At 45.7% G+C, this 27,183-nt stretch overlaps 1 protein-coding gene across 1 annotated transcript; it reads left to right on the top strand.

The window, feature by feature from the left end:
• CDRT4 (CMT1A duplicated region transcript 4) lies at window positions 1-26,636 on the top strand (the record flags this gene model as incomplete). The annotated part of the gene is made up of 3 exons (XM_079799106.1): window positions 1-213; window positions 20,750-20,813; window positions 26,188-26,636. The coding sequence occupies 3 exons, from the start codon at window positions 1-3 to the stop codon at window positions 26,634-26,636; spliced, it is 726 nt and encodes a 241-aa protein (XP_079655232.1).
• Window positions 26,637-27,183: the final 547 nt, after the last annotated feature.

The raw sequence follows: 27,183 nt of genomic DNA, 5'->3' as shown, positions 1-27,183 counted from the left end.
ATGGCAACTGCTGATGTCACAATGCCCCCATTTGCCGGGACTCAGGCTCCTGGACCACCTGTGGTGGCAGAGAGAGCATGGCTGGCAGCAGCAAAGAAACTGACCAAGGGGGACGTGGGATCAAGGACACCGGAACCGTTCCAGACAAAACATAAGCGCCTGGAGGAACCACCAAGACTGAAGGAAGCATGGGGAACCTCAGAAACCTCTCAGGTAAGGGACGCCTGGGGAACCTCAGAACCTGTCAGGTAGTGGGCTGGGCGGGAGCACAGGGCGAAGGTAAAAATGCAGAGCCCAGGGCCAGGAGGCCGTGCCCTTCACAGCCTTCTGCTGGCTGAGGACTGCGGAGCCCGGCATGAGCGTCGGTGGTCCCGATTCTACTGGCACAGCCCCTGGAACCTCGAAACATCCCACGGCCAGGCTTCAGCTCCCCGATTCTGATGAGCTGTCTGCAGAAGGCTTGGCTTTTAGGAACAGTCAGGTGACCCCACAGTGCAGTCAGAGTGACAACTCTACTCGCAGGAACAAACACACACGTAACATACCCATGCTTCCTCCTGGATGGTGGGGGTGAGGGGCGAGTTGAGTCCCCCCTGTGATGCCTGGTGTCCAGGCAGAGCTGAGCACCAGGAAGAAGTGAGCGAGCAGGTAAGTGCCTTTTCTGTTCTGTTAGGAAGCTGTTGGGAGGATGGTCAACAGCCACACAGACAGCAGAGTTTAAAATGTAATAATGAATATTCAAGTTGCTTATTTAAGCATATATAAGAACAGAGAATAAAAAGTGTCAGTAGCCCTAGCTGGTTTGGCTCAGTGGATAGAGCATCGGCCTGAGGACTGGGGGGGTCCTGGGTTCGATTCCGGTCAAGGGCACATGCCTAAGTTGTGGGCTCAATCCCCAGTAGGGGGCATGTATGCTCATGTGCACATGTGAACAGCTGATCAATGATTCACTCTCATCATTGATATTCCTCTCTCTCTCACTCTCTCTCTCCCTTTCTCTCTGAAATTAATAAAATATATTTTTAAAAAAATGTCAGTAAATAAGAACAGTTCATAAACCTTATGATCAATGCAGGCCCTGCGGAGTGAGGAGAGGGCAGGAGTCTTATTTATGGGTGAGGAGGTGCTCTCCTCTCCGCTCTGCCAGCCCCAGGTACCACCCAGGGTGGTGTTCCTGCGTCCAGAGACCCGGAGGCCACTCTGTGCTGGCAGCTCTGGTTTGGCACTTGTTTGCGCTCCATTGAGTCAGCATGAGAGAAGCAGAAAGGCGAGGAAGGGCAAGCACATGGGAAGCTGGAGTTCCTGGGTTCAGATTCGATCTGCTTCATGCTGGCAGGGGTGGAGGCTCCTGTTTCTGTGTGCCTGTGCATATGTGTATGTCTGTGCGTGTGTATGTCTGTGCATGTGTGTGTGCCTGTGCATGTGTGTATGTCTGTGCGTGTGTGTGCCTGTGCATGTGTGTATGCCTGTGCGTGTGTGTGTGCACATGTGTGTGTGTGTGTGTTTTGTTGACCTTCTGGGTCTCAGGGTCACAGTCTCCCTCCAAGCCTCCTGACAAGCACTTCACTCTCTTGACGTCTTCTAAGTGCTCTAGTTGCAGAACTTTCGGGCCCCAGAAACCCGGATCTGCCCTGTGGGGCAGCTCTAGCACCCTCACTTCACCCTCCTGCTGCCGCCATCGGGGGTCTGGAGTCCTCAGGCTGAGGGGGGGTGGCCTGCAGCTCCCTTCTCATCTCCTTGAACTAAGGGCCCCCCTGGCTGCCATATCGGATGGGTGAGTGTGTATGTTTCTGATGTGTCTGTGTGAGCTTATGTGTTTGTATGTCGGTGCATGTGTATGTCTGTTTCGCTGTGTTTGTCACTGTGTGTATGTGATTGTATCTCTGTGTGTATTTCCATGTGTGCACATGTGCATGCATGTTCATGTACACATGTGAACATGTGTTTCTGTGTATGTCTGAGTGCCTGTGTGTGCATGTTTGTGTGTAAGGTCCTATGTGTATTTGTGTATTTCTATGTGTGCCTGAATGTATATGTGTGTTAGTGTCTATGTGTATTTCTGTGTGTATCTGTGTGTATCTCTGTGCATGTGTGAGTGTGTGTATCTCTGTTTGTGTGCATGCGTGTACCCATGTGTTTATGTATCTGTGTGCCTGTGTGGCGTGTCTCTGGATGTACACCGGTGTTTATGTGTATTTGTGTGTGTGCGCCTTTGTGTTTGTGTGTGTGTGTCTCTGTATGTGTGTGCCGGCATGCCCACACTTTCCAGAGGCCCCTGCTGGCTGTGCCTTCTGCTCCTCCCGCAGTGACAGTCAGAGTCGAGGACGGACACGAGGCTGTGAGGCCCTGGGGAGTGTGGAAAGAGCAGCAGCTGGCCCAGGCCACTCCCTGGGAGTTTTGGTAGAAAAGGAGAAAAATAGAAGTCAGGAAGCTTGGGGTCAAGGAAAGAATTTTTCAGAGGAGCGGGAGACTTGGGAATAATTGAAAGCAGAAAGGGAGGGGACAGTGGAGAGGGACACTTGGCAATGCTGGAGAGGAGGCCGGGAGTGAGGCTGTATGGGAGAGGCTGGAGGAGTGTGGGGTCAGGAGTGGAAAATGGGTATCAGCCCAACCGCTCTCATCCCAGGACTGGTACCAGGCTTGGAGAGAGCTGAGACCCCAGCACCCGGGGCTGTCACAGTCGGGAATGGACTCCACCAGCAAAGGAGCCGACAGAATAAGCCAGCTTAGAAAAGGCAGACACCCATGCACCCGTGTATGTTCACTTCCTCATGGGACTCCCGCCAGGGCTAAGTCTCTGCCTTTTACAGGCTCAGGACCCATTGGGATATGGATGTATCAGTCGCACTTGAAAGCTTGCCTAGCACATGAGTCTTCACCCCTGCCCATGCCCATGTCCATGCCCATTCCTGTTCCCAAACCCGTCTCCTCACCCTCCCCAAGCCCATCCTCATCGCCATCTGCATCCTTGTGCCCACCCCCTTTCCATCCCCATTCCTATGCCCATCCCCATGCTCATGTCCAACCCCATGTCTGTTCCCATCCCCACTACCATGTCCATCCCCTATCCTATGCCCATCCCCATGCCCATGCCTACTCCCCTGCCCATCCAATCCCCACTTTACCAGAGAAAAATGAGGTGAGGAGAGGTCAGTAACTAGCCCAGAGTTACACAGCTGGCTAATGCCAGAACCAGGACTTGAACCTAGCATCATCTGATACCAAGGTCCACACTTGAACTCCCATGACATATTCTCAAATGGTCCCTGGCCCCGTCTGAGTTCTGACTTTATTGAGTGTTTGACCTTCAATATTGATTTGTCTGCTCCTGACTTGGCCCTTCACTGTTCAAACTTCAGTCAGCTTATGCATCTCAGCTCAGACTTCTCCACCAGCTATTTTAAGTTGAATGGGCCAACCTCAAGTCCAGTACATGGCCTGGTGGGGAGTCTGCTGTGGAGGGAGAAGGTAGGCAGTGAATCCATGGCTCACCATGGGTGCAGCTGTTTGGAATGTGCTATAGAATCAATGAGAAAGGAATAAAAGTTTGTTAAATTACAGTGAGTTGAAACCAGACACTAGAATGTGTGCTAGGAGGTCAGGCTGGCTGCCTGGAAAATACTTGGCCTACTTTGATTTTCAATTTCCATTGTTTCTTTCTAAAATAAATGTTCATTTTACCTTTGTAATTCTTAAGGTTTTTAGAAACATAGGAAAGAATGATTTTATTCTGGGTTTAGAGACTTGCTTTTGGCCTTAGAGAGACAAGGGCCAATTTGTTAATTACAGCCCAAAGCCACGGGCTGATGGCCAGGCCCCTGAGAGGTGCAGGCTGCCTGCAAGTGCATATCAGACACTGTGTTCATCTCCAGCCAGGCCCTGCGGCCCATTGGTCCACTCACACTGGAAGGCTCTAAGCCTCCCCACCCCATTGCCCCTTGGTTTTCCACTACACTCCGATCTTTTGTCTCTTCTTCCCCCACCTCAATCCAAGTTTCCTCACTGATGCTAAAGAGAGTCTCTCTTTCTCTCTCACACACACACACACCCATCCCCACACACCCACCTAAACATACACCTACACACACTCACCCAACACCCACACACTCACACCCATACCCAATATACCCATACATACCCACATACTCACCCAAACACATACACCACACACCCACACACACATACCTACAACCATTCACACCCACATCTACCCATCCATTCCCATATACTCGCATGCATTGTATGCATACCCACACCCTCTCATATACATACCCTCATTCCCTCACACATACACACCCACACTCAGACATACACACCACATATACACACACACACCACACTCACCGCCCCCTCCCGCACTGGTAACCCTAAAATCATGGTAACAGTGGTTAGCTTATCAGTAACAGCCAAACAATTCTACACAATCTTCCATTTCCATACTTTTAGCACTTTTTACTTTATTCCTTCCCACCCTTTCCACCCCCTTGTCTAGCCCTACCACCCTTACATCTTAGAAAAGATTTTTAAATGCAAAATTACATCAAGTGCACAAAGACATACAGCTTACATTTTTGTGATTTAGCAAAAATGGCCACCTGGTAATAATCCCTCAAGTCAAGAAATAGGGCACTGCTAACCCCCGAGTTCCCCCAGGTCCTCCCACTACTTACCTCTTATCTAAGCCTCAGAGGTAACTACTCTCTGAAATTTGTGGTATTCCCACCCTTGCTTTACACTGAAGAAATGTAGCCCCAATTACTATAGTTTGCCTGACTTCTTTCACTCAAGATTATGTTTGTGAGATTCATTGTGGTTACACATAGGTATAGCTTATTTATATTCATTGCTATAATGTATTCCATTGAATGAATATGCCACTGTCCATTCTATTCCAGCCCACTGTCCAGTTCACTCCATGTAGATATTTGGGTCATTTCCAGTTTGGGGCTATTATAAGTAGTGCGGTTATAGACATTCTTGACCATGCATTTTCATGTCACACATATCTGACCTGGGTGTGGAACTGCTTGTACATAGAGTGGGTATAAGTTTATCCTTAGTAGATGATGTCAAAATTTTCAATTTATGTTCCCACGGGCAGTCTCATGGGCATTCTCATCGCTGTATATCTTCTCTCCACTTGACATTGTTAATTTTAAAAAATTAGCCATTCTAATGGCGGTATCTCATTGTGGTTATAATGCATATTCCCTAGAGGTTGAGTATCTTTTCATTTGTTTATTTTACCATTTTGATATCATCTTTTGTGATGAACCTATTCATGTCTTGACCATTTTTTTTATTTTTTGGTCTTTTAAAACTTGATTGTAGGTTTTTTAAAAATTTTAAATATATTCCGTATACAAGCCCTTTTTGGTTATTAGAGTACAAAAATCTTCTCCCGTACTGAGGCTTGCCTTTTCATTTTCTTAATGGTATCTCTCAGTGAACAGAAATTCTTAACTTTAAGAAATATCCTTCTGCCCTGCTGGTGGGGAGATATTTCCCTTTGCTATCTCCTAGAGGCTTTGCTGTTTAGTTCTACCATTGCAAACATTACAAGTACAACCCACCTGGACTTGATTTCTTGCATCTTTTGAGAGGGAAGGAATTAGATGTAATTATTTTTCCATGCGGGTATTCACATAATCCAGTATTTTCAATACCTTCCTTCCCTCACCACTCTGCTGAGCCATAAGGAAACTTCTCTGAGCTTTCTGGTCTATGCTATGTGTCTGTTTATCAGTGGTTACGCCAGTTCTGCACTGTTTTGACTGATTTGGGGTTTATGCATTTTTAAAACTAACGTAATATGTTCTTCAAGTTTGTTCATCTTCAAGATTGCCTTCTCTATTCTTACCTCTTTTTATTTCCATATAAAACTTAAAATCAGCTTGTCAGTTTCTACTAACAATACTGTTGGAATTTTGCTTAAGATTATATCGAATCTATGGCTCAATTTTAGGAGAATTGACATTTTTACAATAAACATGGTACATTTCTCCATTTATTTAGATTTGTACATCTTTTGTTAGACTCATTCTTAACTTTGATATTTTTGAAGCATTTGTATCATTTTTAGATATTTTATTTTATGTCTATGTCTGATATTTAGAAATGCAAATTATTTTTGTTTGCTGTTATGTCAGAAACTTGGCTAAACTCGCTATTTCTTATAGCTTGCGTACATATTTGTTTGGGTTTCTACACATACAATCATAGAGTACCAGTGAAGGACAGTGGGTTTAGAATCACACTGACTTGGTTTTGAATTTTAACATCACCATCTGATAAATGTAGGACTTTGAAAACATTGCTTGAGTTTTTTGAGGCTGTTTCCCTCGCTACAGAATGGTGGCACTCTCATAGGTTCCAGTAAGGAATGAATGAGATGGAGCATCTGTTCCTTGAGCAGGGCTGGCCAGGCCTCCATTAGGATCTGTTGTTACAGACATGGCCCTCATTTCCTCCCTCCCCATGATCTCCACAGTGTGTCAAAGGCTGGTGTTTATCCTCTCATTTAATGGAATTACCCTCCTAAATGCATTTCTAGTGTCACCTCCAATGGGCTCATTTAGTCCTTGAGTCTCTTGACATTCCTGTGGCCGTTGACATGTCCATCCCTGTGATGTCTTTTTTTCTGACACCAAATGTGTGATGTTTCACACACCACCCAAGTCTTCGATTATCAAACACTAATGGGGTGTCCTAGGATTCAATTCAAATATGACACTAACAATGCAAAGTTAGCATAGACCCCACAAAGGTTAGGGGCTTTGTCCCATAAGACTGCCCTCACTTCAGACACTAGTTTAAAGTTCCAGAGGCCACCCGTTCTTCTAATTGGCTATAAATTCAGGGGTTCCCATGACCCCTTCCTCTGGTGTGATCATTTGGTAGAATGACTCACAGAGCTCAGGACAATGCTTTGCTTAGGTTCACCAACTTATTATAAATGCTGCAAGTCAGGAACAGCCGCATGGAAGACACAGGCTGGCACCGAGCTTCTATGCCCATTCAGGCATGCCACCTTCCCAGCACAGCCATGTGTCCACACACCAGGGAGCTCCCTGAACCCCAGTTTACAGGGATTTTATAGAGGTTCATTATGTAGCCACAATGGATCAGATCATTGACCACTGGTGAGTGACTCAGTCTCCATCCCTTCCCCTCCATGGTGGTTGGGATGGGGCCGAAAGTCCGGGCCCTTGAATCACACAGCTAGTCTTTCTGGCCATGGGCCTCATTTGAAGCTATCCAGGGGTCTTCCATGGCCATATCATTAACCTACAAAAGACATATGTCTCCAAGGTTTTAGGAGCTCTGTGCCAGGAAGAGAGCAAAGACAGAACAATTTTTTAAAATAATTTTATTATACCACATCCTTCTCTCTGGTGGATTCCACCCAGTCATGGTTCAAGTATCAGTCCCTTTCTCAACTCATTTTAAGCAAAGGAGGTATATGATAATCTTTGTCCTCATTATTAACCAAACCTATTCCTATAACCATGGCCATTTCCTTGGATACCAAATTCATATGACCAATTGCTCATTGGGCACACTTCCTGGATTTTCTACAATGCCTCAAGTGAAACTAAGCACTCTTTTCCCACAATGGATCTTCTCTGTTGCTCTTCTCCATCACCCATCTCAGAGACCCGAGTATCATCCTAGACCCCATCTCTCTTCCATCCCTATAGTTAGTTGTGATTGCATTCTGTTCCCCTATGTTCATTTTCACTGCCATTAATTTGGTTCAGTTTCTCTTATATTTTCCCCTAGTTGACAAGGAGCTTATTTACTGTATTTATTGACTTTTATCCTCCAACCTTGTTGGCCTCCAGTCCATTATTATAGCAAGGCCATAGGGGTTATTAAGGTATCCCAGGATGCTGTAACAAATAACTGTCCACATATCAGGGACTTCACACAATAGAAGTATAATTCAATTGGGAGTTTTGTGGTCAACTGCCATGTGTTGGTTCAGTGATCCAGGTTCCTTCCATTGTGTGGTTCTATCTCCTGGGAACTTGGATTCCTTTACTTCAAGTTTATGAACAGAGAAAGAGAATGAAGGGTCACATTGGAGCAAGGTCTGCAGATTGCCAGAACTCAGAAACAAGACTTCCTAGATACAAAGTGGGGGAAATAGAATTATTGGCTGGGCAATTGATTTCCAGCATCAAATTGACACAAAGGACAGGAGGTACAAGTCCTTGGTGGATAGCTATAGGTCTCTGCCATGGGTATTTTTCTAAAAGCCAAAGCTGACAATGCTGCTCCCTGCTTAAAGCCATTCAACAGTCACCACAGTGCTCCAGCTGAAGGTAACTCTTCAGCATGAATGCTCCAGGTGAGGAAACAGGGAGCACAGCACACCAAGGCGGGACCTTCTTAGATTGACTTCCACCTTTGTTTACAAACTAACTTCTCCCTACAACCCTCTCCCTCCTCCTGTGTGCACTCTATGTGTTGGCCATGGAGTCTAGTCACATGGGTTCTGGTGCCAGGTGCCCACAACCAACCCTGGCTTCACCACAAGAGATGTATGGCTTTGAGCAAGTCACTGAAACTCCATTTGCCTCAATTTTACCCTCTGTAAGAGGGGCTCAAAGTAGCACTTAACTCATGGGTGTATTGGGAAGGCTCAGCAAGTTAATACATGTAAAACATGGGCACCCATGCTATGAGCTTTTAGCAGTAGTAGTAGCAGTTGTCATCAGAGGAGAATGTAGAGAAGATGATAGATTTAAGATACTGTATTTCTGCAGGCTGAGTTGATGTGGCTTGATGATAAATTGGATTTTGAGGATGAAGGAAAGTTGAAAGAGATTCCTATTTCTTTTGGCAAATGGTGTGTTGTTGTGCTGTTTAATAAAACGTGGGAGACCAATGAAGGAGCAGGTGTGGAGTGTGTGTGTATGTGGAATAGAGTAGTTATGAGGCACTGTCAGCATCCAAGCAGAGCTATCCCATTGGGAATTTGTTATGTAAGCCTGGAGTTCAGATAAGAGTCCATGGCTGGAGACACATGTGGGAGCGTGGCACAGTAATGAGGTCACCCTGAGAGGGTATGCCCTGGGGAAGAGACGGGCACCCAGGACTGAAGTGGAGCAGAGGAGCAGGAACCAGCAAAGAGCCTGAAAGAGAAGACAGTGAGGTGGTGACCCCAGGCAGAGGGGGAGGGATGGAGCTGGGGGAAGAGGGGTTTGGAGAGTGGCCGGAGGTTCCATAGCTGCAATAGGCCAGACAAGCTGGGTGGTAAATGCAAAGTAGGTAATTGGGTTTGGCAACATGGAAGACATTTGCTGAATGGACAACTGAGATTTTACTTCACCGGTTGGTACTTTCATTTAAAAATCAACTCAGAAAGTCTAGTATTATAATCTCCTTGATGCCCACCAAGATTTAGGTGAGGAGGACACCCCAAAGACAACAGTCTTCTCAAAGTGGCCTTCAAACGAAGCCACGAGGCACAAGTTGAAAGACATCCCACTTGTTTGATTGCTTAGAAACCACCAGTAAAAGGTGTCCAACATGAAGAAGTGTTTCTGAAACTGGAATCAGTGTTTCCAGTGACATCACAGTTTGGCACAGCTGTTCTGAATCTAGGAGCATATTAACGCACCGTTTCTATGACGTGCCTGAAGCAAACCATTAACCTTTCTGCTTTTCTGTTCTCTGGTGAGGAGAACACAGATAAGATTGGGTGATTCTTAAACTTCCTTCTCAAACTTTCAAAGGCATCAGCATCACCAAGAGGGCATATTAAAATACAGCCCCTGGGCCCACCTCAGAGTGTCTGATGTAGGCCAGGGTGGGACCAGAGAAAATGCATTTCTAACACGCTGCCCTGATGCTGCTGCTGCTGGTCCCCAGACCACCCTGAGGACCCCTGTCCAGATCCCATGCTCCCTGAGAGGAGGGATGATGTCCCTCTGGCTTTCCTGGTTCTTAGGAGGCACTTGATAAATCTGCATAAAAATGAGGGAATTAAATGCACCTCTGTGGACCCCTAAGGGCTGATGCTGAGGTGAGAGCTGTGCTGAGTCAGAGAAAGGCTGTCCCTGGATTTGCTCCTGGGCAGCCCTGCAGGGCTCTGCTTGGAGCTCCTGTGGCCAAGCAGCCACCTGTGGACTCTGCATTCTTGGGGAGCCCTTTCTAACCTGCAGGGTTTTGTTTTGACTGTAGGAGTCCTTTAACAATTCAGCTCATGCCTGCAGCTTTTTGTGCGGGGGGGTTTAGGCAGAGGAACACAATGACACAGCGATTTGAGGGGTAACCTTTTTCCTGGACCCATCGCGTGGCCCCTGATGAGTCAAGTGCTGCTCTCTGCTCTCCGGGCGGAGGAAACCGCTGGGGCCTGGCCCCTGGCTTCTGAGAGGTGGAGTGAGTTAGGTCTCCCTCAAGGCTCCGTGACTGCTGGTGGCCACAGCCCATCGCGCACACGTCTTCTGGTGCAGGCCCTGCGCCCTCCCAGTGCACAGAGCCCCTTTCTTCCTGCAGGAAAAGTGCTTCTTTCACAGCCTGCCACAGGCCCAGGAGCCCAAAGTCCCAGACGTCCTGACCTGCTCAGCTCTACAGGGACGTGCCCCCTGTTTTCCCAGGGTCAGGGACCATGCGGCTTCTGCATGCAGGCTGGGTCCTGTGGGCTCCTGTGGGTTCCGTAGCTGTAAGGGGAAAAGCCCAGGTGCTGACCTCCCATCCTCAACCGCGCCTCAGCCAGAAAGCAGCTCTGGAGTCCCCGGCCCTCCCAGGCCGCAGCCCAGGCAGAGCCGCTGCTGATCTCAACCCTGCTGGCTGCACATTCCTGGGTGATGAGGAGGATTCCAGTGTTTACTTGGAACAATGTTTTCCTGTGTCTGAACCGGCAGGGTGTTAAATTCTTCCAGATTTCTGGCTCCATGCTGCAGCTGCACGGACAGACCCGGGTCTATGGCAGCTGGCGGGCAGTGGAAGCGGGCCCGCTGGGCGCCTTCAGTGTCTGGAATTCCATGTGGTGGATGGAGACACTGTGAGCCCGGCTCCGTGGGCCCCGCTCAGAACGCTCACTGCGCTTTCGCATTTCCCACCCTTCCGAGCAAAAATCAGCTTTCCTCTTGAAATGCGGTGGGGAGCAAAAGCCAGCCCAGTTCTGACGGTCGGGCTTGCAGCGTTTTCTCTGCAGTATAAACCCAGGAGCTGGGCTCCTGAGGGATTCCTTTGGTGGGTCCTGGCAATGTGAGTGCATCCGGTTTCTGGGGCCTGCTGTGCCAGGAGGGCAGAGCCGGATGGAGCTGAGGGTGGCAAACCCGAATCCCCATTTCTACCCAGGAGGAAACTGAGGCCCAGGGAGGTCTAATGACACGAGGGATAGAAAGCCAGGCTGGAAATACCTGTTTTGTCCCGTAGAGATGGGGCGGGAGGAGTGGGGAGTGGGGGTGGGTGAGAGGAGTGGTTACTCAGTGGAGGGGCTCCCACGGCTGGTGGAATGCAAGCCCTCTGCTGTGCAGCCTCATTCAGGAGTTTCCTCTGAATGGCGGGTAAGGGTCTTGTGTAACGAATTACCCCACACCAGTTGCTTGAAGCAAACGTTTGTCCTAGTTTCTCTGTGCCTGGAATCTGGGTGCGACTTGCTCTGTGCCTCTGTCTGCAGGAGGGACGGGCATGGTTCTGGCTGGGGCTGTGGTCCCACCTGGAGGCTCAGCGGCAGGAGGCTCCACTCCACACACATAATTATCGGCGAGATCAAGTCCTCACAGCCTGCTCCATTAAGGGCCTCCGATCCTGGCTGTTGTCTGGAAACCTCACTCAGTCCCCTGGCATGCCGGCTTCTCTAGAGGGAAGCTCATCATATAGCTTCCCACAGAATGAATGAGATGGGGGAGAGAGAGAGTTCAAGATGGAAGCCAAACTTCTGTAACCTAATCTCAGAAGTAGCATCCTGTCACTTTGCGTATTCTGTTTGTTAGAAGTGAGCTGCTGCTCAAGGGGAACTTTTCATCAGCATGTGGGCACCAGGAGGTGGACTAATAGGGCCATCTTGGAGGCTGCCTCCTTGAGGGGCCGGGAGCCCAGCTGCTGTGGAGCCTGTGCAGCCTGCGGGCTGGCTGCCCTGCAGTTCTGACCAGCCAGTGGCCATGACGGGCAGAGGGAGCGAGTTCTGTGTCCACTCCTTGGAGCTTTATTGTCCTAGCATCTTGGAGACTTCTCAGAGAAACATCGATTGCTTGAGATTGAACCTGCTACCTAGGTATGTGCCCTGACCTGGAATCGAACCTGCAACCTTTTGGTGCACAAGATGATGCTCCATCCAACTGAGCCCCCCAGCCAGGGCAATCATGAAGTACTTTTATCTGAATTAATTGGATCATCATAACATCTATTGAGGCAGGATGTTTCTCATCCTGGATATGAGAAAACTGAAGTTCAGAAAGTTTAAGAACTGGCTTAAGATTAGACATAAAAAGGTGAAGCTGGATTACAAAAGCAATTCTCCCCGACTCTAAGTCCCGTCTCCACCCCATGTCCCCTTTAACACTGCCTGCATTCCTCAGTCTCCAGATTATTCCCAGTAGGAATTTGGCGAGATTTCTTGGCCCAGTGTCACTCATTAAGTCATTTCAGAGCAGGCTGCAGAGGGGACATAGAACTCAGCCAGGACGGGGGTGTCAACACTGGAGGCTGCATGGAAGACATGGCTGCTGACTCGAGTTAGTCACACAGGGTGTGTGTGTGAGTGGGTTTGTGCACATGCATGTGTGCATATATCTGCATGCTGAGTGTGTGGGTCATCCCAGAGAACATTCATATGTCCCACTCAGGGCTCTGTGTGTACATGTGCATGTGGACACATGTCTACAAGTGAACACAGATGCCTCAGAACTACTCAAGGTCAAGAATGCTCTGCAGAGGGTCTCCTTTGTGAGCAGAAGGATAAGTGGTATAAAGAGGGCTGTTTGGGTCTGCAAAATGGGGCGGACAGGGTGGGGTAGTGAGATGTGGGGGCAGCAGTGTGGTAGCATTTGTGTTGCAGGGTCCCCCAAGTCCATCTTCTGACCTCCTGCTGTTCCAGTCTCTTTCCTGATCTTCACTTATTGACCTGTTTTTGATGGGATGCATTCTGTTACTAATTGCTCCAGCCTGCAAGTTGGACTGGCTGTTTGGCATTGTGGAGGATACCACAGTCCTACATGCTAATGTTGACAGCAGTTCAACCAATGGGCTCTCACCACACACCCAGGCCCTGTGCCCAATGTCTTATGTGAATTATTTCATGACAAAAATCCTCAGAGCAACCCACGTATAGTTCTTGTTATTGTCCCTATTTTGCAGATGGGAACAATAAGACTTCAAAAGTTTAAGCATCTCATCTCCACTCCACATCTCCACTCCAACAGCTAAGAAGCAGTTGGCCTGTATGGAACACATGCTCTTAATTTTATGCTACACTTTCCTCCAAAGTCCAAACAATTATTTAATTTGCAGCTTTTCTTTATTAAGAACTTTGGCTAGTTCTCTTACCAGTTGCCCTCTTGAGATATTGAACTACATATGTAATTACATTACAGAAACACCGTAAGAGCAGCAACGAGCGAGCTAGTTTTCTGCCATGCCACACAGAGGTGAGGTGGACGCTAAAGGCCAGATCTTTACTGGGGCGAGAGCAGCCATGCGATATGACACACTCTGTGAAGGGCCATTCCCAGATTTACAAGGATTCTGTGCATCTCACGGTTGTGCCAATGAGACACATCACAGCCCCTGTTGTTTGATTGGACTTCTGACTCAAGAAACACTCCTTTTGTCAGGACTTCAAAATCTCCTGGCATGTTACCCACACATATTTTCTACGTGGTTAGCAGTTATGTTTCACTGTATACCACTTAAGTATATTTGTGCCTAGAATATACTGAATATCTCTCCTCAATTTCAAAAGGCCTCTTTCTTGACCTCCAGGGGGAATTGGTAATTGTTATTTTCTCTTGAAACCATAGGCAATAGTTTCCTATATATTTGTCAATTTCCCACAAAACAATCCATAATGGTTACATTATATTTATATTTTGCCAATTTACCTCCTTCATTCTGTTTCTCAGAAACATAGTGAAATGAGCTTCACCAGGGACCTATCAAAGCTTCCAGCCAGAAGTGAGCACTAGAGGAGATCAGAACCAGGCAAGTCAGTCTGGCCTTGGTTTGGACCATAATTAGTCCTCAAAGTAGACAACTTGTGGCGGGAATTTAATTATCTTACTTCAATCCTTAAGAAATAGTTTGGGAGAGAGAGGGAGAGACCAAGCAAGTAATAGTGGGATGTGTGGTCTTAAGTAGATGACGCACGGTGCAGGGGGGGGGGCCCAGGGGGGCCAGGGGCCCTATGGATAAGCCTACCTAGAGGGCTGGCCGGCCTCCCCTAAGGAGAGTCATAGGAGCAGTTCTGGAAAGAGAGAGAAAGGGCCTGGAGAGCAGGGCCACACGTCTACATTTACAGTCATTCCGAGGGAAGAAAACACGTTTGTGAAGAGGCAAGCATGCCCACTAATAGCAAGTGGCAGGTACCCCGGGCACTGCATCTGATGGTGGTAAGACCTGGCCATGTCTGTGGGAATGGAGCACATACTGGACCAGTGAGAATGGACACGGAGGTTCAGAAGAAAAGCGGAGTTTGAATTTGGTACATTTAGGCCCCAGGAACTTTCTGTATCAGACGGGGCTGCACTTCACTTGTGATCCTTGACTGTTGTGGATCTAAGTCCCTATACTGTTGTTACTCTTCTGGGCACTTCACAGGCAGGGTCTTATTCATTCAATCTTCACAGTCTTCCTGCAAAGGAGGCATGTCATTCCCATGTTACAGATGGGAAAGTTAAATCCGAGAGGGATGGAGGGAGGAATGGAGGAAGCGGGGGAGGCAGGGAAAGAGAGAGAGAGATTTACCCACTTAAAAGCAGTAAGTGACAGTGCTAGGATTTGAATCCAGGCCACCCCATTAGTTATATTTCTTTTTCATGTTTATTAGGATAACACCCACCTCTGCCAGTTGACCTTCATCACTAGTGGCTACTGTCAGCCAGCTAGTCTATGGTTCCCTGTGCAAGTGTGTGGGTGCCTGAAGTTTGGATTCCCAGCAACCCTTGGCAATCCCAGGGGAAGTTGCTCTGGCAATTGCAGTAACACCTGTTCAATCTAATGGTTCTGATTCAAGTGCCTGAGGACAGAGCAGTGAATGTGATCAATGAGATCCCTGTTCTTACTTTCTAGTTGGTTAAGAGTAAATAAACAAACGAGACAATGGTAAGGAATGCCAGCAGGAATAGTGCTATGCAGAGAATTAAAATAAAAGATGTGGTAGCGACTGGTGGCTGCTTTAGGCAGTCATGGAAGGCCTCACTGAAGAGTTCACATTCAGGCTGACTTACAAGAAGGAACCATCCATGCAAAGGTAAGGGGAAAGCACATCCAGGCAGAGGGACCTACTGAAGAAGGTCCCTAACATGGGAACAAACTTGGTTTGTGTGAGAAGGCAAAAAAGACCAAGGAGGCTGGTGCAGTGAGTGATGGGAGTGGCACCAACTGAGGCTACAAGGACAGACAGGAGCCGCTCAACTCCTTGGCTGGCTTTGTAGGCCAAAGTAAGGAATTTGCATTGTGTCTTAAATGGAACGGGAAGCCTGCAGAGTGTTGGCAGCAGGAGGATTTAATTTGATTTATGTTTAAAAGTTATCACTCTGGGTGTTCTGTGGAGAAGGCATTGAAAGAGAAAAAAAGTGGAAGTAAGACCACTTAGCAGGTCTTTGGTAGTCCAATGAGCAGATGTTGATGTCTTGGATAAGACTGGGGACGTAGAGAAGTTAAATAATGGTAGAGGGAAGTGGGGGGAATATAATGGATTGACTGTAATTAGTGAAGATGCAAGAGAAATCAAAGACAACTTAGATTTTTGAATGAGGCAATTTGCTGAATGATGGCATCTCTCTCTGAAATGGAAAACACTGGAAAGGAAGATATTAGGGAGTAAGGTCAAGATATTAGGGAGTAAGGTCAAGTTTGGACTTTGGGGAAAGGATCAGGCTAGAATTAAGATTTGCCAAATAGCCCTAACTGGTTTGGCTCAGTGGATAGAGCATCAGCCTGTGGACTGAAAGGTTCCAGGTTTGATTCTGGTCAGGGGCATATACCTTGGTTGCGGGCACATCCCCTGTAGGAGGTGTGCAGGAGGCAGCTGATCGATGTTTCTCTCTCATTGATGTTTCTAACTCTCTATCCTTCTCCCTTCATCTCTGTAAAAAATCAATAAAATATATATTTAAAAAAAAAAGATTTGCCAAATAGATGAGATGTAAAGCCATAGAATTGACTGATGTCACCCTGGGGGCTGGTGGAAATTAAAAAAAAAAAAAAGGAGCTCAGGAATCATCAACAGAGACTGAGAAGAAGAGCAGTGAGTGACATGGGAGGAACATAGGTCTGAGTGGTGTCTGGAAACAAGTAGAAAAATGTTTGAAGAACATGAGAGTGGTCTACTATATCCAGGGCCATTGCCTCTTGGAGGGGCCTGAGTTGCAATAGAGAAACATTCTTTGATAAGAATAAGCACATCATGGTGGGAAGGAAGGCAGTGTGGTGGTGGGAAGAGATATGGGAGTTCCTGATGAATTCTTGAATTTTTCCCCAAGGTGATTGAGGCAAGGATATCAGCTGAGAGTGAGAGGGAGAAGGAGGTGCTGAGGTGGTTTTTAGGGAGTGGGAAAGTGAATAGACTTGGAAAGGGGGATAGTAGGCTGGGCTAGCTGTGTTGAGATAGAGGAGCATGAAACAAAAGGATTCTGTAGCTAGACAGCCTGAGTGAAAACCTTGAGTGCTGTTGGATGTGCTATTGAACATTCCTATGGACTTTAGTCTCCTTTCTTATAAAATTATGATAACATAGCATCTAATACATAAGGTTTTGGTGAGGATTAAGTTAGTTAATATAGGTGAGGTGCTTAGACTGTACCCAGTACATAGTACATGCCACAGGAACTGTAGTTATTATCATTCTCTGTGAGACCACAGTATGGGTGCATTTTTCTCCCAGCAGGGTCAGCTGCTGAGATTTCACACTCAGGAGAGCCCAACAGTTGGGTTTCACAAGTACTGGACTTGGTCATGCAAATATGGTAGGGGCGGGATATGGGGGTGAAGATCATTTGCAAGAGATTATAAGGAGAGACCATGGAATTTAAATAGGATAAAGTAGGAAATGAGGGCATGAAGGAGTGACTGAGAGAGGAAGGTAGAATTAGTGGGTTGAAATAGAGGAATTGCTAGATTGGGAGCTGCTTGAGGGAGTAAGCTGGAAGGATAGAGGAGGTAAGAGAATGGGGTGCTCACAGCTGAGACTGTGTATATATGCAGTTATTGGTAATGATGAGAAAAATGGACTAACTACAGGAATGGGTGGCAGAGACTGAGAGGAAGCCGTGTATTAGTTGGTATATTGTCTCCATTTTAATGGAAGTGAGTAGGTCAAGGAAGGTTGGCTAAGAATTTGTATGAATCGTTTATGAGATGGTGATGAAACCACCGATGCTGGTCGGAGTAAAAGTGAAAAGGAAGCCCGTGTCCAGGAGGTAAAATTGTCAGTGACTGAGGGTCAGAACCAGAGGGCAGAAGCTGGCAGCAACCAGGTGGATGAGTGGGTGGCATGAGCTTCAAAGAAGCAGGAAGAAAAATGGTTTGAGAATGGCAGTGGGAAGACAGGGGGCAAGTGCCATCTGGGGTCCAGAAACTTGTAGGCTGTGAGGGGGCAAATAGCACTCCCTTGAGACACCTGTGGGGACCAAGGGGAGGGAGTCTCTTTAGTGATGATCTGACAAAGCATTCTTGGCAGAAAGTCTCAGGGATGCATGGAGGTAGTAGTAGTGTCTCCAAATAGCAGTTTTTTATCCTTAGCTTTTCATTTTGGATGCAGTTTAACAGTTTACTCAAAACTCCAAGCAAATCCCACACTTTCTGTTCCCTGACAATTTTCTTAACATAATGTGGAATGCTACTTATGCTAGGGTTATGATTGTCTTCCTCTGAGAGCACAAGGAAGAACAGCATCTTTTGGGGAGAGATTTAGGAAAGGTTTCCGAGTAGCTGAGCTGCAGTCTGGGTTTTGGAGGACATGCAGTTCCTTAGAAGTGGGGAGACGGAAGAGAATTGAGGACATAGGCAACAGGACATGCCAAGAAGTAAAGGCATGAGAGCCGCTGCAGCTTTGTGCAGAAGGACGTTTGGCTGTCCGGTCTAATTAGAATGTTATGCTTTTATTATTATAGATTATTATAGATATTTGAAGGATATTTACTAACCAAGAGTTGGGCGCAATGTGCAATGCATGGATTTTCTCGCAGTTGGGCATCAACTTGGGTAACTGTTTGACTGAGGATATGGTGTCAATAGGCTGATGGAACAACTGAATCCTGTAGAAGGCAGCTACTTTAGTTCTTTGCTTCTAGGCAAAGCCTCAAATGTAAATCACCTTCTTCAAAACAGACACTGACCTGAGTCGCTAGTGCTTTGAGCATTTTAAAGGAGGGGTGGCCTGGTCCATTGGTTGAGGCAAGTCCTGGGAAATGCCTGTCGGTCTCCCCAAGCTTCTCTAGGTGCACAATGCCCCCATTGTTCCAGGGAGCAGGACTTCCTTTTCCTGATGGATTAGACATGAGAGGCCATGCACTTTCATGAGCTCATTGCTCAGGAGCCAGCTGTCGGCAGAGGGAGGGCCTCTGAGCATACGTCGCCTAACATCTGTCATGTCCAGTTTCCTCAATGTGGGGCTGCAGGGCCAATTCTCAATGCCTGTTTCTCTATATCTTTCCTACTTGTCGGCCATTAGAGCAAATTGCTCCCCAAACTGTCCACAGGAGGACAGGCTGAGGGGCTCTCCTCCAATCGTGCCTATTTGTCTGTTCTGAAATATTCATTTTAAACTTTAAACTTGATCTATAGGTCATATGGCCATATGCTTTGTGCCTAATGGATCTTCATATTATATCTTAAAATGGGAATTTTAATATTTATGATTTAATATTCCTTGGATCAGTATAAAATTAAATTCATATTCGTACTTGATAGGTATACGATGCTCAGTACTTTTTCCTGTGGTGAATTTGTAAAGCATTTATTCAGCCCACTCAACATTTCAGTTCAGATTCAGAAAATATACTGTTGGGAAACAACCCATGTGATTTGGGTTGAAAATGTGGATGAAAATGTGGCCACTGAGCAGAGAAGGACTTCACTCAGGATCTGAAAACACTGAGGCTGGCTGACATTTAACACCCACTGCCCATCATTCTCCTTGTCCTTCAGGATTCATCAGCACCGCCTTCTCTTCTTGAACCTGTTTCTTGACATCCTCCCCATGCAGGCTGTGTCTGTCCCTTCATGGGGCTGTGAGCTCCTTGAACCAAGGCTCTGCCTCCTCCTGCTCCATGTCCCCAGTACCTGCTGCACTGCCTGGCACATGGGAACACCAATACATGTCTGCAGAGTGACTAATATGACTTGTTTTGACCTATTACAAGGGTGTATCTCCTTTTTTTTCTGATGACCAAGATGACATGGATTATTCTTGTTTGAGTTGTTGGTATGGGAAACAAACATGCTTTGTGGAATCTTGACATTGAGAAGCACCTCTTGCTTGAGATCAAAGCAAGAGGTGAGTGTGGAGAATTCATTATGTGTTTTGTGTGGGAGCAGCCCCCGCCCCCCATATAGATTTGTTGAATGTGTGCATGAATGGATGAATGAATTGATGTTGCATGGCCATAGACACTTGAACTCTCTCTCCACTGTTGCATCTCTCAAGGTATACACATAATTCTCCAAGAAAATATATAGCATACAGAAGCATTTCCACAAGGAGGGTGTGCCCCTCCCACACACCATAAGTGGTGAATTGATGATACCAGATCTCTAGGAGAAGATGGCACTTCTGACTAGACTCCCACCTCCCTGCCCCAGATGTGGTTAGAGACAATTGCTCCCCAAGAAAGAGACATGGTCTGTATTAGAACATGCTCACAACTACCAAAGCTGCCCTTCATGTGCAACTTGACTTTTTAACAGAGTGCAAGAATGGGCTTGTTCCTCCTCTCCTTGGAGTGTGCGTGCGTTTGGGGAAGGGCAGCAATGAGGACGAGAAGAGGGTTGCATAAGGAGGAGCCAGAGAACTCTTCTTTTCTGAAAGACCAATTTACCCCTCTCCATCCCCATTTCCCTCTGTCTAAGCAGTTCTAAGGTTTCCAGTGCTTCCCAGCATCAGTGCTGCTAAAGGCACACCAAACCATTGTCTGTGAGCACCCTCAGAGCCCTCAGGTGGAGGTGGGACCATGGCAAGAGTTTCCATAGCTTCTATGGGATTGGGGGCAAGGTAAAGAGGTGGAGAGAAGTGTGATACAGTGGGACTGATGGGGAGTCTGTGGTGAGCACTGTGCTTTCCTAGGCCTAAAATGCAGGGGTCAGAGCATATGGGCAGCCTGTAAGATAGGGGGCATTGGGAATGAAGACCCCCAAGAAGAACACACTGACCCTGCACCAGGCTGGTTCATGCCAGCAATGTTGCTCTGCACCTTAGAGAAAAGTCTTCTGGCCTAAGTGGCAGCTTCCTCTTCAGCCAAAAATAAATGAGGAGCAGCCAGAGGGCAGACAAAGAAATAGGGAAGGGGAGGAAATGAGAGGTTGAGGAGGATAACATGTCAGAGTGAAACAAAACTGCATCAGCTTCCTGTTTCAGATAATGTGGTTGTCCTTCTGGGGCAAGACAAGACTCTTAGGTGTGGCTGAGGAAAAAGTGAGAGGTAAGACACAGCAAGACAAGGCAGCTGCAGACTGGAGTAGAGAAGAGAGGAGAGAGGCCAATAGAGGGAAATAAGTCTGGTTTCTGATAGAGCACTAGGCCTCATGCTGGCTTGTTCTTCTGGGTATGGACACTTTTGAGGGACCAACCTTCTGAGATGGATTTCAGAGGAAGTGTGCCATCAAAGACTCAGCTACCCCCTGAGCAAGTTCATCCTTCCACCCTCCTATATCATAACATTCTCTGGGGCTCACAGTTTGGAAACGAGGGCTGGAGAAAAGACCTCAAAATCCACACAAACGTTTTCACGGTTACTTGTTCCATGAATGAGTGCATGACTGAATGAAGGATCCCCTGGTCAAAAGAGATTAGGGATGCTACATTTTCATCTGCTATAAATCAACCTACTTTTGGAGATTACAAAGCAAGTCAACATAGTACCAGCTCTGAGAAACCCTGCACTAAAGGAATTTGTTTAACATGTCAGTTTTTAAACTTTCCTGACTGAGGACAGGTCTGCTAAACTTATAGCCTACCACACCATAGACTATGTTGATAGTGCCCTGGATTAAACAATGAATGTGGTCATATAAGGTAATCCTCGCCATGGATGGTTTTTCCCCTTTATCTAACACCTATTAGTATCTTGAAATATTCTTGCATTCTATGGGACAAGCTTAGGAAACACTGGGTTAAGATAATGTCTTGCAATCATGAGATTGCAAATGGCACCACTTTCATAGCATTATTGGGGCTAACGGTTTGAGTGGGGTTGACTTATGCTGGTGCATTCGTCCATCAGTCCTCCTTGGAAACCACAAAGTCCTTTTGTAAGATGGTTCCTGAGATAAGGAGGCAGCTTGTGGCCACAGACAGAGGGTGAGATGAGCTTTGCATGAGAATATCATTCACAGCCACAGTGTCCTTAGCTTAGTGCTTTAAGGTACTGGCTTTTATATTTAAGTCAATTCCAGAATAGGCAGGTGGTGGTGGGAATGCTCCATGGACCTTAAATATTTAAAGGTTACTGATATGCAGTACTGACTATATATAAAACAAAGCATTCTTGAATGAAAAAGTGTTTTAGAACTGCCAGGAGACTGGAATGATCTGGATCTGCTTCCCATTTCTTAAATAGCAAATATCCTATAAATCTTCAGTGTTTTTTGGTTTGGATTCTAAACAGCAGTTCCCAAGTTTTGTTGCACATTAGAATCAATAATTTAATTCTGATGCCTGTGTTGCATCCCATTCCAGTGCAATCACAATGTTGTGGGTGGGAATCAGGCATTTGAATTTTTAAAGGTTCCCTAGTAATTCCAATGTGCAGCAAAGTTGAGGGATCGCTAGTTTAGAACACTTTTATTTCCAGATATTTAATTATAACAGCAGTGCCTCTGTGAGAGAAGCAGGACAGGAATTTATCCTCATCCTCACCTTGTTTGATAACAGAAGTCCCAAGAAGTGAAGGATCATGATCAAGGTCACACATTCATGTCAGGTTCCATGCAAGTGCCACTCCTTTGAATTTATTTAGGTCATATCCAGCATATCAGACTGGGTGCTGGAAATGGTGGGATAAGAGATTGGATGGGGTAGGGGTGGGAAGGAGTTGGGATTGAAAACCCAGTGGATGGATCATGGGCCTGTGTCTGAGGGAGAAACACAAAAAACCACATCAGTGTTGTGCCTCCTGCCCTTTCATCAGGGCTATTTCTATCTGAAGACTGCTGGTCTGCATTTCATTTACAGAGAGAATGGAATCTTTGTCAAAGCCCAAAGCTTGTCTTCATACTTAATGTCAACTATTCGTCTCCTTTTATTTTCAAACACGTCCTCCCCATGCGTTCTAAGGCTATCTCAAACATTTGATCCTTTGATTTTCTAGTTTCCTAGTTCCTGGGTCAGCAGGTAGGAGACAAACTTGCCATTTTCTAGAATTGTGCTATTGGCCAGAGGGCTGCTGTAGGGTCCAGAAACGTATGGTGAAGGGTTTTGAACAAGATGGTGACTTATACAATTATAGATTAATGTTGAAACAAACAGTTTACTAATAACTGGACTTCTTTGAGGCTTCAGGGTTCGTTAACTAGAAACTTAGAGGGAAGGATAAAAGGAATTATCCAAAATTCCCCAAATACCACCAACTCAAGACAGTTTTTTCACCATCTGGCATGATTGAGTAATCCTACTGTACATATGAGGTGAAGTAAAAACACATTCCTACCAGCTCTACAAATATGAAAAATAAGTCAAGTATTCTCTTCCAATGTAGGTAGACAGGTGTGGGCTAGGGGACCCTTGGGGTCATACTCTATATTACTAGGGACTTGGAATGATGCACTAAAATTCTGAGATCCCATGGTAGGTCTTAGAAGAAGTAAGATGCTTTCACTTCCAATTTTTTTACTATGTGAAACTCTCAAGGTTAGAGGCCTATTTGAGCATCACTTCTTCCCTAGCTTTAGAAAAATGACACTGAATTCTCCAAAGAATGTATTGTCATGAAAGATTTTCACTAAGACAATAAAAGGGACTCTGTCAGGCCTGGATCAGAGGTTTGACAAAAGCTAGCTTAAAAAAAAAAGAGTATGAATAAATCTCTAAGATGCTATCTTTTGTTATAATAACATGCTAACATTTGTAAATAATTTACTTTATAAAGATAGTGAAATTTGAGGCTTCTCCTGTGTACAACATACTCACTTGTATTCCACAAAGCTTCCTTTGAAAGAAAGATAAAGGGTGGAACACCTGGGAATTGTTATTTCAGGGGAGTGTTTCACACATGAGCAAGTCAGCTAAAGGTTTAGAATCATTATTCAGTCTAAATTAGGGATTCTCAGATTATGGTCCTCAGACCAGCTAAATTACCTGGGAGTTAGTCAGAAATGCAAATTCTCAGATTCCCAAAGCAGACCTAATGAATCAGATCCACTGGGGTGGGACCCAGCCTTCTGTGTTTTAACTAGCTTTCTGGGTAATTCTAGTGCTCATGAAAGTTTGAGCATTTTCCTAGAGTGAAGGTTTTCAAAGTGTGGTCTCCTGACCAACATCATCAGCATCTCCTAGGAAACTTGTTATAAACCACTTGAAACTTGTTCAATGGGCATTGGCTGGTGGGAACAGAAATGCTCCATGTTACTTTTAACTGTTCAGAGGCCACAGAGGTGGCAAAACTGAACATATAAACTAATGAATTCTAGAAAACCAGAAGTTCTCTGGACAGGTATGGTGCTAAAGCCTTACATAAATTATTTCTTTTAATCCAGAGAAAGCACTAAGTTGATCTTATGCGAATTACCATTTTACACGCGGCAACTAAGGTTTAGAAAGGTTTAAAACACTTGTTTGAACCCAACCAGTATGGCTCAGTGGTTGAGCATTGGCTTATGAACTGGGAGGTCATGGTTCGATTCCTGGTCAAGGCACATGCCTGGAGTTGAAGGCTGGATCACCCATGGAGAGTGTGCAGGAGGCAGCTAATCAGTGGTTCTCTCTCATCATTAATGTTTCTGTCTCTCCCTCCCCTTTCCTCTCTGAAATAAAAGCCCCACTCAAGCAAGTCCTACTCCATAAGGGTGTCTCCTGAATGGAAGGTCTTCCACTGTAGTTGAAGCTGGTCCTCCCAGCCATTTGGCCTAGAGGTCAATTCTTTCCAGTGACGCTAATAGCAATCAAGGCTCAACTATAGCAAAACTGTCCACACACCCCACACAGGGGTGCACCTAGAGTGCTCAGCTCAGGTGATTGAGGAGGCTGAGCCACTGGGCCCTACAGGACACCTACAACACAAGGCCACTCTATCAATTCCAGGAGACACACCAGCTCTACCTAATACATAGAACTGAATATGGGGAAGCAGCCAAAATGCAGAGACAAAGAAATGTCACAAATTAAAGAACAGAAGAAATCTCCAGAAAAATAACTAAATGAAATGGAAGCAAGGAAATTACTAGACAAAGCTCAAAACAATTGTTATAAGTTTTCTCAAGGATCTTAATGAGAGTTTCAAGGGATAGTGAGACTTTCAAGGATCTTAGTGAGAATTTTAAAGACATGAAAAAGGACCAGTCAGAAACTAAGCATACACTAACTAAAATAGAGAATACTTTACAGAGATTCAACAGTAGAGTATTCTGAAAATCAAATCAACAATTTGGTATAGAGGAAGCAAAAAACACCCAATCATAAGAGCAAAAACAAAAAAGAATTTAAAAAAATGAAGATAGTATAAGGAGCCTTTGGGACAAATTCAAGCATACCAACAATAGCACCATGGGGGTGCCAGAAGGAGAAGAGAGAGTGAAAGATATTGAAAACCTATTTGAAGAAATAATGACAGAAAATGTCCCCTACCTGGTAAAAGAAATGGACTTACAAGTCCAGGAAGCACAGAGAATCCCAATCAAGAGGAACCCAAAGAGGCCCACACCAAGACACATCATAATTAAAATGCCAAACATTAAGATAAAGAGAGAATCTTAAAAGCAACAAAAGAAAAGAAATTAGGAAGTAGAAAAAAAAGATTAAAAATATGAACAATAAAATATCAATAAATACATATCTATCAATAATTGAATCTAAAAATCAAAATAAATGAACAAGAAATCTAATGAACAAATAAACTAATGAGTAAAATAGAACCAGAGGCATGGAAACATGAAAAAGACTGACAAATCTCAGAGGGAAGAGGGGAGGAGAGGTGGGAAGAGATTAACCAAAGAACTTATATGCATATATGTACTACCTATGGACACAAACAATAGGGTGGTGAAGGCTTGGGGTGTGGTGGGAACTGGGTAGAGGGGTAATGGGGTAAAAAAGGGGGCATCTGTAATACTCTCAACAATAAAGATTTTTTTAAAATTAAAATATATTTTAAAAAATATAATTTTTAAAAGAGACAAAATAAAAACACTTGTTGGAGGTTCACAGCTATTAAGGTGGCAGAGAAGCAGTTGAAGTGAGAAGCCCATATGTTCATACCCTGAACTGCACTGCTCCAAGCCCTTAAATACATCACATTATTTAATCCTTACAGTAGCCTATGGTAACCATTTTTATTGTCAAACATTAGAAGTTCAGAGCTAAACAAGTTGATCTTATATAAAGATCTGAAACCCAGCCTGGGTGATCCAAGCTCCCTACTCTCCATTACCATGCTGTTCTTTACTTGCTATGCTCTATGGAATGTCATTCTGCTTTCCAATTTTGGATTAGATTTTATTTCCCCTAACAGAGGTGTGAGACAGCTATTATAGGATTGAGGGAAATTCAAAATGTACTTCCTATACACTCTCCTTCTTTGAAGAATTGAATTAATGTCTGTGAGAACCTCTAAATTGCCTAATTTTGTTTTGTTTTGTTGGTAGAACTCACAGAAAACATCGGGCTTCCCCTGGAACTGCTTGAAAAACAAGACCCCTGGCCGGCCTATGTCACATATACCTCCCCGATGGTGCAAAGACTCATTGAGAAAAGCAAAGCTAGAGAACTGGAATGCTCACAGGCTCTGGAGGAAAGCCGAAGGACTCACAGGCCGAGCAAGACGCCCAGCATCGTCCAGCTGAAAAGGAAAAAGTCATCCAAGACCTCTGGCAAAATGGTGTTCAAGGACACGAAGTCTGAGGCCATGTTGTCGGTGTGGAGTGCTTTTTCGGCATCGGCCGCAGGTCCCACCGTCACCCCAGAGCCCATACCCTTTCACATGGATTCCAGAGAAAGTCCCACTGCAAACTTTAACAAGATCATCTTCTCTCGAAAACCTCTGATGAGGATACTTCCATACAGCTCCCTTCTGGCCAGCAAGGAAAAACATTGAAATGTTTAGCAAGCAGTCCCTGCAACCACCCCTCAAGATTGTACAGCAATTAAGCTTCATTTGCCACAAGTCTCACTATGTCCTTCAAGGCTGAACTTGCCCCTGCTCAGGCTGGGAAGCCCCAAGCCCTAATTCCCACTGTCAATGCTTGGGACCTAACTGTGGGTAAAGTAGGCTGTGTCCAGACAGGAGACAGAAGTCACACCAGTGATATTATTAGAGATAATTGAATAGAAATAATTATTAACTAGGTAACTGAAAACACAGGAAGCAGGTATCACCTCCAAGGCTGGGGGTGGATGGGACAAAGGGAAGCTATTGGACTACCTAAAAGTGAGACAGTTGGAGGGGGTGTGGGCTGAATCCCAGGTTCCCCAGGTGAGGGAGTGGGATGCTCCTTAGCTGGTGCCGGTGGTGCCTGAGCTCAGAGGAGAGCCCCCGTGGGGATGGCGCTCCTGCAGTGAGGAGGGGGCTGTTTTGGCTGAGGTTGATTCTGTGCGTGTTGGGAAAACCAAAAAGCTGTCCTCAAATGCTTCTGAAGGAATTG

Source organism: Cnephaeus nilssonii (genome assembly GCF_951640355.1).
Source record: "Cnephaeus nilssonii genome assembly, chromosome: 19".
In the NCBI taxonomy this organism is placed as follows: Eukaryota; Metazoa; Chordata; class Mammalia; order Chiroptera; family Vespertilionidae; genus Cnephaeus; species Cnephaeus nilssonii.
This window is presented reverse-complemented; position numbering and strand designations above follow the sequence as displayed.